This window comes from Prosopis cineraria, unplaced genomic scaffold, assembly GCF_029017545.1.
Source record: "Prosopis cineraria cultivar Desert tree isolate PC_DT_omini unplaced genomic scaffold, ASM2901754v1 PC4, whole genome shotgun sequence".
Classification (NCBI taxonomy): Eukaryota; Viridiplantae; Streptophyta; class Magnoliopsida; order Fabales; family Fabaceae; genus Prosopis; species Prosopis cineraria.
The window spans coordinates 8385028-8401289 of NW_026555335.1; the positions used below are offsets into that span (position 1 = coordinate 8385028).

General features: G+C 34.6%; 1 protein-coding gene across 5 annotated transcripts; it reads right to left on the reverse strand.

Annotated features, from left to right (window-relative positions):
• Positions 1-1686: 1686 nt before the first annotated feature.
• On the reverse strand, positions 1687-14554 carry LOC129308798 (phospholipase D zeta 1-like). Of its 5 annotated transcripts, XM_054950175.1 has the most exons (21): positions 14046-14554; positions 13300-13401; positions 13003-13115; positions 12773-12914; positions 11605-11628; positions 10092-10262; positions 8836-9009; positions 8414-8656; positions 8194-8310; positions 6890-7029; positions 6599-6748; positions 6095-6251; positions 5453-5980; positions 4880-4990; positions 3944-4090; positions 3656-3853; positions 3480-3581; positions 2722-2853; positions 2573-2638; positions 2276-2337; positions 1687-2092 (listed from the first exon to the last, which is right to left on the reverse strand). In XM_054950175.1, exons 1-21 carry the CDS (start codon positions 14274-14276, stop codon positions 1846-1848), a joined length of 3357 nt encoding a protein of 1118 aa, XP_054806150.1. In that variant the 5' UTR covers positions 14277-14554; the 3' UTR covers positions 1687-1845. The 5 variants fall into 5 exon arrangements, with proteins under 5 accessions (XP_054806150.1, XP_054806151.1, XP_054806152.1 ...); XM_054950176.1 differs by lacking the exon at positions 11605-11628; XM_054950177.1 differs by having other exon boundaries at positions 2722-2862; positions 3656-4090; positions 5453-5788.
• Between the last annotated feature and the right edge of the window lie 1708 nt (positions 14555-16262).

Sequence of the window (16262 nt, forward strand, 5' to 3'; positions counted from 1 at the left end):
AAAAAAGAGAAAAAAGAAAGTTTAATTTTATTTTTATTAAATTATGTGTTTTCTTTATAATTTTTTCATTAGCCTTTCTTTGTAAGTTTTTCTAACGCTTTTTGATAAATTTTTTGCGGAAGCTAATGGAAGGAGCTTACGGTAAAACATACGTCCTTACTCATAATCAATTTTTGATCATTTTTGACTGTTTGGGTAACTTTTTATATTAATTGATTTTTTGCCTCAAAAATTGATTAATGAGGCAATCCAAACAGGCATTTCAATGTCGTTCATTCATGGGAAAGATAACAAGCAAGAAAAGTTTAAACTAATAAAGTGATAATTTTTATTAACAGTTATTCTTATTTAGAAATATAGTTGATGCAATACACCTAACCCAACTCAAAAAAAAAAAAGCAAGTCCATGAGGATAAGGCTTTTAGAAGTGCTAGATTTAATGCTCCATGCATGATCTAGAATAATGAAGATTCTGGGTCATAATGGTTCATATAGATTTTGACAAAGACTTAGGATGTCCATTCCAGAGAGTTTTTATATTGCATATTGGGGGGGCTGCATCTAGCGATATATCAGAACTACTGGAGCTGGAAAAAATTATAAATGCGCAAATAAAAACTAATGGTTGTTTCCTGAACATGATCCACCATCTGAGTTGAGCCTAAGGATGAGGAACTGCTTTAATGTGAGTATGTGACACGTGAACCACGCTTCTGTCCAAATCATGAAGAAGAATGGGAAATTGACAATAAAATCCCTCTAAAAAAAATGTAAATGATAATATAGTCTTTCAAAATATCATAATTCTCTATAAATTTTTGAGAACTTTTTTATTATTAATAAATTTATATAAATTACTAAATTACCCTGGTTAAGAATAAATGATTTACAAGTTTTGTTTAAATATTCACAATTTTTTTTTCTATATTTACAATAATGTAACAGTAAATAAAGAATTTAACATACAAAATTGTAATTTGCTGTTGTATTGCTGTAAATATAAAAAAAAAACTTGTGAATATTTAAATAAAACTTGTGAATCATTTATTTTTAACAATAACAAAAAAGTCTCAAAGAACTTTTAAAAAATTATGAAATTTTGAGGGATCAATTTGTTCTTTACATATTTCAAAGAAATTTTATTGATATTTTTTCAAAAAGAATTAATGTTGAAAGGGGACATTGATATGTATGCACCTTTAGTAAACCTGAAAGCTACAGAAGGATTTAATAAGTTCGAAATTACTAAATTGATTTGACTGATATATACATATCAATGAAAGTAAGTTGAATTAGTAAGGATTTGACTCAAATTATATAAGATTATGAGATTAAATCTTGTTTCTCATGTGAGAATTTTATTGGTGAATAATATGTAAGTACTTTTATACACGTTTTTTAAGCCTGAAAACAATTCCTTAATTTTGATAAGCTCTTGAACCTAATTCAACTAAACCTTTTGTTTATGAAAAAAAAAGGATATATATAAATATATATGTAGATTATATTAATTACAAACAAATATATAAATATGACAAATAGATTTAATCTAAGTTTGTTTTATAAACTAAGTTTACCTATAAAATCTTCAATAATGTGTATAATGAGTTAATACGACATCCACGCTGAAGACTGAAGAGAAGATAAACCCAAGGGCATGAATTGAGGACTAAAAGGGAAAAGGCATTAAATTTCATAATATCAGTAAGCTGAGGAATTTTATACAAGAATGAATGGCTGCAGATGTATTCTTTACAAGAACAACGTAACAAGACCCTTATTTCCCCTCGTATAAATGAAAACAATAATACAAAAATAATTATTATATACTCTCAGACATCAAACTCAATGGAAAACTTGAGAAGCGTAGTACTCGCTTTCATTGAAGGCAGGTTTTAAATTTTCTTGACACATGAACTGCAAGGAAAAAGAAACAAGATGACCCTTCACTGAAGCTAATCTCTCCAAGGGATCGGTATTCTTGATAGTTCCATTATGAAAAGATTCCAACACGTTTGGGGCAATTCCTATATCAATAGTTGTGTGGCCAATTTTTTCTTTCCAGCGAGCTGTGCTTTGTCTGAAAGCAACTCTGCAAAATTACGTGTTTATAATGAACGTTAGGACAAGAGAAAATAACAATAAATTAGGGCCTCATGATACTTTAATGCTTGGTGTTGACTGGAGGTTCCAAGTTCTATAACTAGTGGGCAAAATCATTGATGAGGACAAGAAAATAAGGATGAAATACCAAAGAGAATTACCACTGCCATACCTGGTGTGTATCAGATCATTTGGTACGCAAGAAAAGACATCTTGATAAATTGCAGTATTTCTCTGAAACACACCCAGATACATTTATTAGTTTTTTATAGTATATTTCGTAATTAATTTATCCCAAATATGTAATAACTAGTAGTGTAAGTTCTTGGGATTTAACTGCCAAATAATGTTAGTAGCCAACTGAGCTGTTATTTTATATCTGTTGCTAGTATAATTCAGAGAGATTAATTAAGATATATTCCACAGATCAAATGATTAATACACAAGAACATTTTATGCCTTCAGTTACCTTTGCCCTTGCCATCCAAATGTCCTTGTAAGTAGACTCCACAATTGGGTCAACTATTTGATCAATCTGAGAAGAATATGAACATAGTCAGTAGATATCAACAACACGAACCGCATTATCTCCTTCAGATAAGAATGAAATCTGCGAACCTCTTCTGCTTGGAGACCCAAGTGTTCAGACCATAATGACATTCGAAGAGTCATCGAGAACTTTCCTGCTTTCCATGGTTTCCCACCCATATATGATCCAGTTAACTCTCTGTCTTCTATTACAACGCCAATCTGAAATTCCTTTGAGACAATTAATGGGACTGAATATGACACCACAATTACAAAATAATAGTTGCAAAAAAAAAAATCATAAATGCCCCCAAAAAAAAAAAAAAAAACCAGAGTGGCGAACAAGATTAATCCAAAGTGTTCTAGTTTCAGGGTATGAAAAAGGTGTTGGCAATAAAAAAAAAAAAAAAAAGGTTTTCTGACAAGAATATCAAGTAGTAACTTCCAAGATGGAAGAAATGATTTACTACTTATTTCTTTTAGATTGGAAGTCCAGACCTTCCAAAAGGGTGAAGGAAATAACATATGCACAAAGAGATGGGAAGAAATTCTAAGCTATCCATGAAAATAAATAATATTTGCAATCTCTGCCAGAGATTCCATTAAAATATATAATGAAAAGAAAAAGATACAAAATATCAATTGCCCTGCTTCTAAATAAAAAATTTGCTTGCATTGTCGCTCGTCCAATGAAAATTATTGAAAAGAGGGATCATGAAATAATAGTAGGAGAAGAGAGAGAACCACTGGATAAATAATTGAAGACTTCAACGACACACTAAAACTTCAGACAATTGTCAACAGAAGAGAGAAATCCATAATGCACTTGAAAAATTTTGGAGCTATACCTCTGAGTCTCTGGAGCCAAGTAAACTTCTATCGTTAATATTAGCAGATCCTATCAAAGTTGTACAGTCATCGACGATCATGATTTTACTGTGAACATACACCTGCAGCGTACATAGGCGACTGAGATTTCTGGTACTCCTTACTCAAATACAACTGATACAAGTAACAAAAGTACCTGGCTGGTTGCCAAAGGACCCCCATCATATAGCCTTCCATAAGCCCTGAGGCCAAAGAAAGATATGTAATCATGGGCTTTTGGACCCAGGAGATCACACAGATTATGCAATATAGATTTTTGTCCTCTGCAAATGGTTCGATACTGCCAATGCATTATGGCTCTGACAGATGCCGCACCACTATCATCAAGGCCCCCCTGCATGATTATGAAGGTCCAACAACTGTGCAGGAAATATTTATTGTCAAAGTAGAAACAGTATAGAAAAAAAGTAAAAATAATTAGAACCTGGAAGCCAGGAAGGAGTGGGATGACAATTATAACTCTAAAAATTTTTTGATCATTGTAAGCTCGCATAATCCGTTGATATAAAGCTTCTAACACACGATTTTGTATCATCTCATCTGCTGAAAGACCTGAGATAAAAAATTGATTCTGGAACAAAGTGCCAAGGATGAAACAGAACAATCAGAAGAAGCCACAGAACAGGCATAGGAAATAATACTGAAACAGGGATGATAAGCATTGAAAAGTATCATCGACATTGAATCTCAACCCTAGCTTTCACAATCAATGACAGATCCAAAAGAAAAAACCCAGAAAAAAGGAATCAAACAACTTCAGTTCAGCTTCTGTTTGATCATGTAGAGTTTGGTTTTAGCATGGGGCATGTTGATTTAGTCATCTAATTTACAGTCAAATCTCTTAGTGTAACCTGGGAAGTTCTGTTTTTGGGCCAACAACCTGGGAAGTTCAAAGGAGTAGAGATTTTGAAAATTCTATATTTAAGATAAAAGCACTAAGAAAGTTGTTTTATTGAATACCCTAGCAAGAAACCTTAGTGGTGCAGCAGACCTGTTAGAGAAGGTTGATGGGCTAATTCTTGAGAAGTGAGATTTCAAGCAGCTACACCATTGTGTTAACTAGGAGAATCTTGTGGTAGCAACTCATCAGAAGCAAGTAAAAACATTCTAGGAGCTATTTCTCTATGACGACATAATCAAAGGAAATTAAACAGCGCCCTTTACAAAATAGTAATATTGTAATGTTGTCCTAGCTGTAAAATATGCTCCTTAGATGTTAATTTGAATTTAGCCACAAGCTTCTAGAAGGGCTTTATTACTAATGAAGCAGAAACAAAATTAGCTATGATCATTTACCAAAATATCTTTTAAAGATGGTATTCGATCTAATCTAGATACAAAAGAAAAGTACATTAGATACCTCGATGTAGATGAAGTATTCAGCTTTCTCAATTAGAGAGCAATAAGCATTGTGGATGCTCTGTTCAGTTTGGCTTGTCCCAGCAGACCATTGACTAACACTCCTAATAACCTAACAATAAAAGTAATAGCATAGATTACAACATCCAATATGGGGAAAAAACAAACAAAATTAGAGTGAGTGAGAAAGCAAGAGATAGACAGAGAGATATATATATATATATATATATATATATAAAGAGAGAGAGAGAGAACCAATTAAGAAAACAGTCAGACTATGTGATGTGCCCTAATGAAAATAAATCCGTCGAGGTATCTAAGTGATACTTATTTTTAATGCAATTTAGGCAAAGTTACATTAATCATGGTTGAAACATCTGTCTCTATGAATGAATGATATTAATTTGGCGGTGAAAATATTAATCATTAATCACCACGCCTTTTTATGCATTTCAATCTACAAAGGGTTTAATCATATGGTATAAAATATTAAAAGGAAAAAAGAATCTGGTGGCACAATTATCTTTGAGCAGACCACTTCTATTCGGACAATAGGCAGCCATCAGTAACATACCTGACAGCGGCATGAAGCACGGGGACCAACTTGTCCAGATACATCTGCAAAGCCTCCCTGATCACCCCGTTCTTGTGCCTCCCACCATTCTGAATCTGTGCCTTTTGTGCTGACACAAGCAATTCTCTCTTGAGACATTTTTCCACTTTCATTAATATAATCAAGCTCATCTACAAAGCCTTTCATTGGTTTATCTGAGCTAACTGGTTGAATTTTGGCCTTCTGGAATAGGGGAGGAAGACCAGCACTCATCTTGGTTTGTTGATTGAGATTTGAAAAGGTTCTTAACCCATTTGATTCCTGGTATCCTTTAGGAGTATGCGGCCCACCAGATTCCTGAGGCAAAAGCAGAGGAATATTTTGGGATGGTGATAAGGAAAAGGAATCATCCCTTCTGATTCTTCTATGATTGATAGGCCTCTCATTTTCAATCTCCAATTCTTTGTCTTTACCCAAGTAGTGTGGAATAACCATGTGATGCTGGGGCATAAGTAATGGTATTGCTTGCTCATATGGAGCCTTGTTCCTCTAAAGGGAAAAGGGAAAAGACACACAAAATACATACTTCAAATTAGGAATTTAGGAACACACAGTGTTGAGCATTCAGACATTTTATTCTAATAATGGATGAAATCATCTGACCTTCGCATAATTCCAGCGCTGAACAAAGTGCCTAGCAATGTCACGACAAGGTGGTCCCCAAAGGGCACAGTGAACATCATGCCATGGCATACGAGGATATTTTCCACGATCTAATTCATCTTTCATTGTATCTTCCCAGGAATTTGGTTCAGATTCCCTGGAAAAGATTAAATAAATCAATGAATTGTGACATTAAATTATATCTAATCCAACAAGACAGAGTTAGTCAGAGTATAGTTGCTATAAAAAAGAAATGAAATCCTATTAAAGTATCTACATAAATTTGAATGGGTAACTACTCCAGTAAATCCTTCAAAATTATGATGGTCCATGCAGCCTACCAAATATGTCCTTCAGCCTTCCAATAAGAATTTCATTTCATTCAACTATTATCCCCATATTTTTCATATCCTGATTCAATTGTGAAAAATGCATAGAATTTTACGAAGAACATTTGTGTTTTTTTTTTTTTCATTACCCCTTTAGTTGATGCACACAATTTACCTAGGGTTATAATAGTCCTTTCCAGGCCACATCAAAGGAGGGAAATCTCCCACTCTGTGCGCAGGTGTGTCATAACGACCAAAGCATAAATCCAGTCCTCCAATAAAGCAAATCTGGTGATCAACAATAACCAGTTTTTCATGGTGGGACCTGTGCGTAATCATGAGTCCATATTATGAATCACAAATATGTACTATAATTGATATTGCTGATAAAATCAAAACAATAAAATTCTATATATAATTGTGTGTTTGTGTATGTGTATAAATAAGTCTTGGGGAATTTGCATACCACAAGTAAATGCCACTAGAAAAGTGATCAGGATAACGTAATACCCTCACATTCTCATGAATGCTGAGAAGCTTTTTCTTGCTGTATATGCTGTTGATTTTCAAGGCAAGAGCCACCTCTTTGTAGAGAAGAATAAAAATCTGCATCAAAAGGCCAGCATTCATGCCTATCCCAATTCTTCTCAACTCAAATTTGGAAAATAGTAAAGTCAAATCTTCATCATTTATTAGAGAGTGGCTGCTGAGTTAGCAGTTAGGGTTTTGGTATTCAACTCTGATAACAAGTAAGATAATTGAGACAGCCATGAAATAAGCCAACAATAATTGCATGATCCAGAACTCAGGAGCTGAAAGGAGATTACGGTGAAAAAAAGAGAGCTGAAAGGAGATACCTCAGCTCTTATGCCTCTTTATGTTACTGAAAATAACAGAGTTTTACAACAAAACTAACTCCTATAGAAAGCAAAACAATAAGATAATTAACTCAATCAAACTTAAGACCCTAAATCTTTTTTCCCCCTTAAAAAAAGCCCCAAGACCTAAACGAAACTTCAAACTCAATAACAACTGTCACTAACAATCAGCTAGTGAGCAAGTGATCTGAAATCCTTTCTAACAGTATGATCATCTCATGGACCAGTGAATTAATAAGCAATGAAAACTTTAACTGACACTACCCATTCGGAACTTAGACACTACATCTTTTAGGGACTAACTTCTTCCATAAATTAAGGTCACTCATCCAACAACCAAAAGCATTCTAAAGCCATTTGGTTTTGATTAGAAAGAGAATTATATGGCAGAATTAATTGAAATTCTTAAAACTGAAGCAGCTGTGTAATCAGTGCAGCCAACAAGTGTTCACAACCTTAGGTCCACGGTGACTTGGAATAAGTCACATTAATAAAGAACTACAGGGGATGGCTTATTGGGATACCTGGCCTTAATGTAAAATAGAAAAAGTGATTTCTTTAACATGATCACAACCTTTTTACATTAGTGATATTAATAGAAGCTATAAATTACCACATTCAACCAATCATTAACTTAACTGAAAGCCAATATCATACTAAAAAGAAAAACCTTGCGATGGCTGAATAACTTTCACAGTTTAAACATCTCGATGTCAAAAGTAATTCAAAACATTGCTTTCTTAGAATAATTGATCAGGCTCTCCTTTGCTTAATTAGGCATTGTAAAGGGAATGGCCTACAGTTCCATTTCAAAGGGATACCTGGCCTTAATGTAAAAAAGGCCAAACCAAAAAAAGAAGAGAAATAAAAGAAAGAAAGAAAGAAAGAACACCTGAACCCCTTGCTTAGCCTTTGCTTCCAGCAAATTATCAAGCCTTGATAAAGCATGAGAGTGAAAAGGACGCCGCAGATACAGCTCTGGGCAAAGCCACCACCCACAAATAAATATCTGCATGAAACTCTCAATCACTGAACAGAAACTAAGAACAATCATAATATTGTGAACTTGACCTCCTGCATAATTTTGAAGTCCTAGCACAGAGAAAAAGAACCTCCGATTTTGCATCCTCAATTGAAGAAGAAATGGCTTCAAATGCTGCTTGACCATCTATGAACCACTGAGCCTGGCTATCATCTTCAATCAAGCCTCTTGGAGGAGCAAAAGAACCATAGCGATGAGGATGACACCAGCCTTCAGGAGGTTTTACTCCAGCATCATTTATAGCAGTAACCCAATCTTTAACTTTATCACTACTCTTTGCTCTTACCCTAATGCTCCGATTTCCAGAAGTCACCTGGAAGTATATAGTTACCAATTGAAGAGAATCTCTCTTAATCTTGAATCAGACATGGTCGAATAGACAGTGGTTATTTTGTGACCAATAAACAAAAGATTAAAAAGCAACACAGAGAGAATATTAACTGCCACTCTAATATCCACTAGAAATGTAAGAACAGAGATAGAACATGCGACCTTGAATGAATGGCGTAAAGGGTTTGGTTCAATCATTTCTGTTGCTAGTGATACACAACCTTCTCGATTCCCATCTGAAGCACGGAGCACATCAAAAGCAATGATGTCCAGAGGTTGGGTATCAAAAGGATCTGCCAGAAATGCCAAGAATCCAGGTTTTAGTACAGCCCAAACCTGCATATAACAAAACAGACAAAAAAAAAAATTGGTAATCTAAAACCAAAATCAATAGTAAGTTATAACTCAAATATAAGGAATTGAAAACTGATGCTCCATTGATATATTTGGAGAATTTCAAACTATGATCAATCGCAACACACATGGTTGTAAGTTGTATCAAACTCTAAAGCAACAACAGACAGGTAAAACAGAGGAAATAAACCAAAAGGAGGGATGTGATCTTGGAAACATCATAATTACTTTTGGGAAATAATATCATAAGACTCCCATTATTCATACCTATGTCAGAAGGCACAAGTGTGACTAGCTATAGGATAAGGATGAGGAAGGCTAAAGGGAAGGTGGAGAAGAATGAGCCTTGGGGAGTTTTTAGAAGTTATTCATTTTTGTAGCTGTAGCTATCTCTCAGTTATTTGTTCCAGTTATCTTAATCTACTGCTTCAGTTATCTTTAGAGTATTATAAATTGTAATATCTAGCCTAGAAGGAGATAGATCAGATTTGACCCCTTCTCTATCAGGACATTCTCCTATGGTTTAACGGAGAAGACTGCGTTCAGATTCTAGCACTTTGTGTTCTGAATTCTGATAATGTTCTTACGTATTAACTCCTGTCATTTCCACATCTTATCATAAAAGAAAAGATAATTCCAGTTATTCAATGATATGCCAGTCAATATGGAAAAATGTGGTAAATCATAGTTTATGAGGAATCCTTATCTAAAACTAACAACTCCATTCAAATACAGTTGAAAGGCAGACAAAAACTCTTGATGGAATTTATGTGAAAAAATAATGCATAACTTGGCCCCAACCACAGGTTTAATCTGTATATAGCCACAAGGATATCCTTGACATGGTACTGCCGTACCGGGGCTTTTAAGAGAATAAAATAGTTTCAATCGGCACCAATATATATTACATGCGAATGACTTTAGCATATTTACATCTATTTCGATTGAATGTATGACTGAACAACACTGCATAAATTTCATACCCAATTTATTGCATTTACAAGTACCAAAGCAAATTTGACACAAAGTTATCAACCCATGTCATAAGCACAATGTCACGCTACCTTTTGCCAGTTGTCATTGCAACAACTGAAACATTGAACAATACAACATTGTCTAGAATCATCCTCCTTTGAAATGTTTGGCAGATGCTTAACCATCACATATTCTTCTTTCAACTTGGAGCCATATTCAGGTACGAAAGATAACTTTGAGGCCTCCAAAAACTTGCAAACCTACAGCACGCAATACAACTACTTATTGTAAATGCAGGTACCTAATCATAATAGCAAGTACAGGAATGTAACAAAAATTCAGAGGCAGAGACGCAGAGTGATGATAATATAGCAAAGTGTTAGACTTAATAAAGCATACATAAACTATGGCTAAAAACATAAGATGTCCCTTGAGTTTCAAGGTTCATACTTTTAAATAAATGCTGAAAATATTAGCAAGAAAAATTGGCTAAAATTATTTGAATTTTAGCCTACCACAAGCTGACAAGCATGACAAGTTGGAAAAGAAATCAAATGAAGCATTTTGAGGTATTTCCTTAGTATGACACATGGTAAAAAAAAAAGGTTGGATTTAATAATAATGTCAAGCTCCTTCTAGAGCTCAAGCAAATTAATGGAGTAGGTTCTTCTCATTAAATGGATTTGCAAGGGTCGTGCACATCAAAATACCTAATTATTCTAAGGGAAAGCTGACGTCACAAAGGGAAATCCAACCCAAAATGTATATATGCTGCTATTTTCAGTCATTATTTGATGCTTAAATAATGAGAAATCTGTTGGTCATCTGCTTTTTTGAATCACCACTCAGCAGTGATTTAGAATGTGGTCGTTTAACTGCCAGGTCTCAAATGAGTTATGCTCAATCCAGCAAAGATTTTAAAATAAGACAAATCTGAGATCAAGAGCAAATGAATTTTAGGCATTTTCATGTCTATTTTCTTTCTTCTTATGACTTGAAAAGGGAGATTCGGAAATTTGACGATTCTCAGGTAAACATTGTCTCTTCCTTTTCCTCACCCTGTTTCTCTTCTTCTGTTTTTTCTATGGCTGATGGCTGTGTGACAACTAGTAGTGTGCCTCCACGAGCAAGGAAACACTATCTTACCATTTTTTTTTTACTTATGAGAAACACTAATACTAATTTCTGTAAACATATTCCAACAAGTAAAGAAAAATGTATGCTTGTTTTTAAGTTATTTGGGCTTTCAAATGCTACAGATTCAAAATGAAAAAAGAAAACTTCAGTTGAATTGGCAAGCACTGATTAATTAATTTGCACACCAGCAATGAAGACAAATGAGATTAAAATTACAATATTATTTTTTAATTATTATTTAATTTTCATAGCAATTGTATATTTTTCTGGAATATTGAGGATACGAGTCCTCTAAGTATACTATATACGTAGGAAAGTTCAAGAAAGTTGATGATGTATAGTCCACTTTATTTTGATTCTAAAAGGGTTTCGTTGTGAATATGATTCCAAGGATTATACTTGAACCCTGCTAAACTATAGAGTTCTACCAACTGGATTCAAGGTCATCTTCTGTAGAGCACCTACCCTTAATGTTTTTGAGCTTTTGTCCTGCATCACAGTATATTCATTGATCACCCTTACATTTGTAATATGTAATAGTTTAAAAGAGACTACTAACCTACTTGGCCAGAAAATCTGAGTCAACTCAAAAATATGAATTAAACAAACCAAAAGGGTTAGTACACATGGTACAAACACAACCGCTCATATATAACACATTTCATTTAACCTAGCCATCACACGCTCACTATTCTAACAATTCCTATAAGCTAAAGAGTATCCAAACTTCACCTTGTTAGAAACAAAACCCAACAGTAAAAGAATATCATATCCTTACTAAGAACCATAGAACTTTGACAAATCACCATGACTGACAAAACCACCTAATTGCAATGGACAAACAATTCCAAGAATTCTGACTCACTTCCCATAAGAAGTCCCCTTGACATTCTCCAAGTTTCACTCCTGGGTCACACGGTTAAACAAATTAACAAAGCGTCTTCTTCACCCTACTTCTCTTGGGAAGCCCTTTTGACATTCTTCTAGCGAGTCTCCACTCCTTGGGTTGTGCAATAGTCTATTGGTATCACTGACTTTCTCAGTTAGGCAGGTGTCTATTTCTAGCTTTAAATTAGTTAAAATACAGGTAAGCCAACTAATAAATAGCCCATGCAGCTTAAGCCAATCATCACACACACACATACACCGATCTAGAGTAATTCTTTGCTACCACAAATTTTCTATGATGATGACCAGCACAAGCCAACTCCGCCTATGTTTATAGCCGGTCCCAAGCCCGGGTAAAGGAGGAGGGTTGTGTTAGGCCATCAACAGCCAATGTAAAACTTCGTTGAATCTATCATGAACATGGACAATAGACGTTATAATGAGCACAATGGCGTCTTACAATCCATGTAGCCGACCCCACCTAGTGGGATAAAAGCTTGTTGTTGTTGTTGTTGTTGCTGACCAGCACAAGCCACCCTGGATTAATGCAACTTGTCTTCATTGCATATATTACATTATCAGATTAAAGCTTCATTATATCAAAAACAGATGCTTTAGCCTTTTGTATTACTTGTATTTCTATGACACTTGAATGAACATAATATTATGACAGTTAGATAAAGAAAGAGTTCCATCAATAACAAGGACAAGTATCATCATCAATAAGTACATGCATGAAGCAAACCTCTGGAGAGTTAACGATGCTAATATTTCCAAAAAAGTGATTGAGATATCCTTGCATAGCAACCATCGCTCTGTCTGAGATAGACTGCTGCCCACCTAAGGCTGGCCGTATAATTGGTAAGGCAGCAATAGATGGAACATCCCTGGACCAAAAACCACATATAAAGTAATTGTGACCAAATAACTCAACGAAATTCTAAAGAATATTGTAAAATAAGTGGCAATGATCACCTGTCTTTAGCACATTCATCATAATGCAAGATAGTGTCATCCTCTACTTCTTCATCATCTTGCACCATGGTGGTGTTTTCTCCAATTCCTAGATTTTGAAGCCATTCTTTAACCTTGATATAATGTTTCAGTGATCATCACAATCCCAAACTTTGCTAGGCAAACAATATATCCTCAAATAACATGAAAATGTGATTGAAGAATGAGGATGGTAGAAGGAATCATATGAATGACAAAAAACATTTTAATATGAGGAAGTAACCAGAAAATCCATATAAAGATTATTGGGCAACACACCTGCTCTTGCTTTTCATTAATTTCCTCAATAAATGCACGTTTCTTCAAGGCAAAATGTAAATATATCACTTGAGAAGCTTTCTTCACCAACTCCCACTTGAACTAAAATGAAAATGAGATATATAATTATAAGAATAGTCCAGTGACAGGAGACTCAATCAAGTAAATAAAAACACCCATTGTCTGATGTTTCTTAGTGCCAAATTCAAACCATAGCTAAACTGTTTAGTGCCGGACTGTAAAAGGCATATCGATTTGATTAATCAATCACAGCCTAAAATGAAAGGAGGAAGTCATCAAATTAGGCTGCAAAAGAAAAGAAGTCTAAAAAGTTAAATTTTAAGGTAAGAAAACTGAAGATAAAGGGCCTACCATAAAAAAAGGGCGTTTATTTCTAATTCCTCAGTCCAGCATAGAACATTGCATTATTCTCCATTTTCTTTTCTTTCTTTTTTTCCTTTTTTTTCTTTTTTACCCCTTCTCCTCCCTAATAAAGCTGTGGCGAACGTACCTACGTTATTTACTGATACAGTGCCAAAAGATATTATTATATTCGGATTACTCATTTGCTTTCCTAATTCTTCACTTGCTTGCTTTTACTATTACATATTAGCTTCGTCATTTCACACTTCAGACGTCTATTCCAGAAACGGAAAAGGATCTGGGCTTATTAGATGTAGGACTCTCAAAGAATTCCAAATAAGGCACTAGTAGGAAGACAATGAAGAGAGATGAAGGATTGGTACTTGTTTGTATTGAAACTCGATGGTGTAAGAAAGAAGCATGGGACTGATGTCGCCAGCGTCGGGACGAGAGACGGAGACGATGGTAGCTTTGGGCATCTCATCGAAAATCCGATTGGGCTCAGGGCCGCCTTGCCGGTGCGATGCGACGGGCGACATTATCGTTGGCGGCGGATCTGGTGGGAGTTGAACGTACCGGGAGCCGCCCCCGGTCACCGATTCCTCCGACGCCATGGGAATTCAAAACCGTGAAGGTATAAAACGACGCCAATGTCGTCGGTCGTTTTTAGATCCAAACTTCCAAAGCATGCAGAATCGGAAAAGCGTTGTTCTGGGTGAGACAATGGTGTCTCCCGCGCGTTTGCTGCGATGGTGGTCTGGTGATCCATCGTCCCCAGGTGTCAATTCCTACTTGCTATGTTTAGCATGAGAAAGTTTGGGCAAATTACATTTTATTCCTTCGAATCACAGGAGAGCCAACTGCTCGTGGACTCGTTGCGTGTTTGGTTTTAGTTGGTTTCAGCACGCATTTGGAAATGAAAAGTGCAATCCATATATATTTATTTTTAAGCCAAAGTTTACAAGTTTGATAATCAAGAAGCAATAAAGAAGTGAGGATGACTTATCATATCGTCAAGCACCGTAAAACTCCATTTTTATTTAGTTTCTCTTTTTCTTTGCCCGACTTTTGGACCAGTGTTAGTTGTGTTCGTGTGCGTCATGACAAGCACCGTAACGTCTTGAAGTTTGACATTCTATCTTCTATTTTGGGGTGTTTTTGGAAGTCCCTTGACCTTGGTTAAAACGTAACCAAAGTAATTCAAATAATTCAATTAAAAATAAGATTACTATAAATATAAAGTATAAACCAAACAGTTTACATTGGCAAAAGGGAAAAAAAAAAAAAACTAAATAGTGTAACTCATCTTATCTTAAATATATGTACATCAATATCAACATTTTTGGGACAACGTATCAATGTTAATATTTATAGAAAGTTAAATGATTCCCAAGTAATAAGCAACTTAACTCATTTCTTAAATTATGTACAAACACTATTATACTAACAACAATGAATATCTTGAGATGCTACTGGACCATAAAAGCTTAGAATTAGATAAACTCAATTCCATCCAATATAGGCATAATTTTAAGAAAGGTTCAAGCTACCAAATAATTTCATTTACCGGTCCTCATTAAAGAAATATACGCACTAAATATGAACGTGGTTCGTTATGAATCTACAATTTTAATTCAGTAAGCTGAATAATCAAGCCAAATCTCATGACTTTACTAAGTAACATAATCTGATCATTATTATCAATTAACCGATCTTAAAACTTATAAATAAACATATTTACAAACTCAGAGGAGGACATCTCCACTATTAAGATTATTCTTTGCTGACATTATCTAATTAAACTCTTAAAAATAAGTTATCCTTGCCTGACCCTCTTGTTAAACATACCTCCTATAATGTTGATTTTCCCTTCATGTTAAAGTCACGAATTTCTATATGCCTATTAGTGATTGGAATTTTGACAGTCTAAGTCGATACCTCCACCTTGATGCTATTAAACAAATTGTTCTCATGCAACCTTTTAATAAACATAGCAATGAGGATGTTCTTCTTTGGAGACCCTCGAATGATGGTAACTTTATTATAAAATCTGCTTATAAAGCATGGAGACTCAACAAGCTCAGGAAGACTCTAATATATGGTACAAATTTTAAAAATTACCTACTTATAAAAAAAAATCAAGTATTTCTTTTAGAAAGTTGCTTGGGATCGACTCCAAATAATGTCACTCTCAGTGACGGAAATGTTACTCAGCAACATACTTGCACCCTTAGTTGTAACTCTCTAAACTTTTCTATTCATATTTTATTTTGGCTTTTTAAAGAGGTTTGAAAAAAATTAGTAAATCCTTTCAAGCATAGTATTTTCTTTTCTCTTCTTGTACAGGATTGAATAACATGAAATGCTCAAGACGAAGCGAGAAGCCTATCTACATGAAGATTGTCCTCAAGGAAACTTTTTGCCCTTGCATGTTAGAACATTTTGAGAACAAGATGCAAGAAAGTTTACTTTGAAGATATTAACTTAAACAATGACATTGTTTTCTCCAGCACCCACAAAATTATCAATGATTTAAAGTTTCAATCCTACAATGAGAAATTGGAGGACCTATTAGAGATAACAAGATTAATTGGATTAAA

Bases quoted from the DNA above. Each gene is read 5' to 3' on its own strand.
- LOC129308798 (XM_054950174.1), bottom strand. From the start codon at position 14,276: ATGGCGTCGGAGGAATCGGTGACCGGGGGCGGCTCCCGGTACGTTCAA. The intron at 8,657-8,835 runs GTCGCATGTTCT...ATATACTTCCAG, and splicing joins CTTTACGCCATTCATTCAAG to GTGACTTCTGGAAATCGGAG. The intron at 4,991-5,452 runs GTATGTTACTGA...TTTTATTGTTAG, and splicing joins GTGCTTCATGCCGCTGTCAG to GTTATTAGGAGTGTTAGTCA.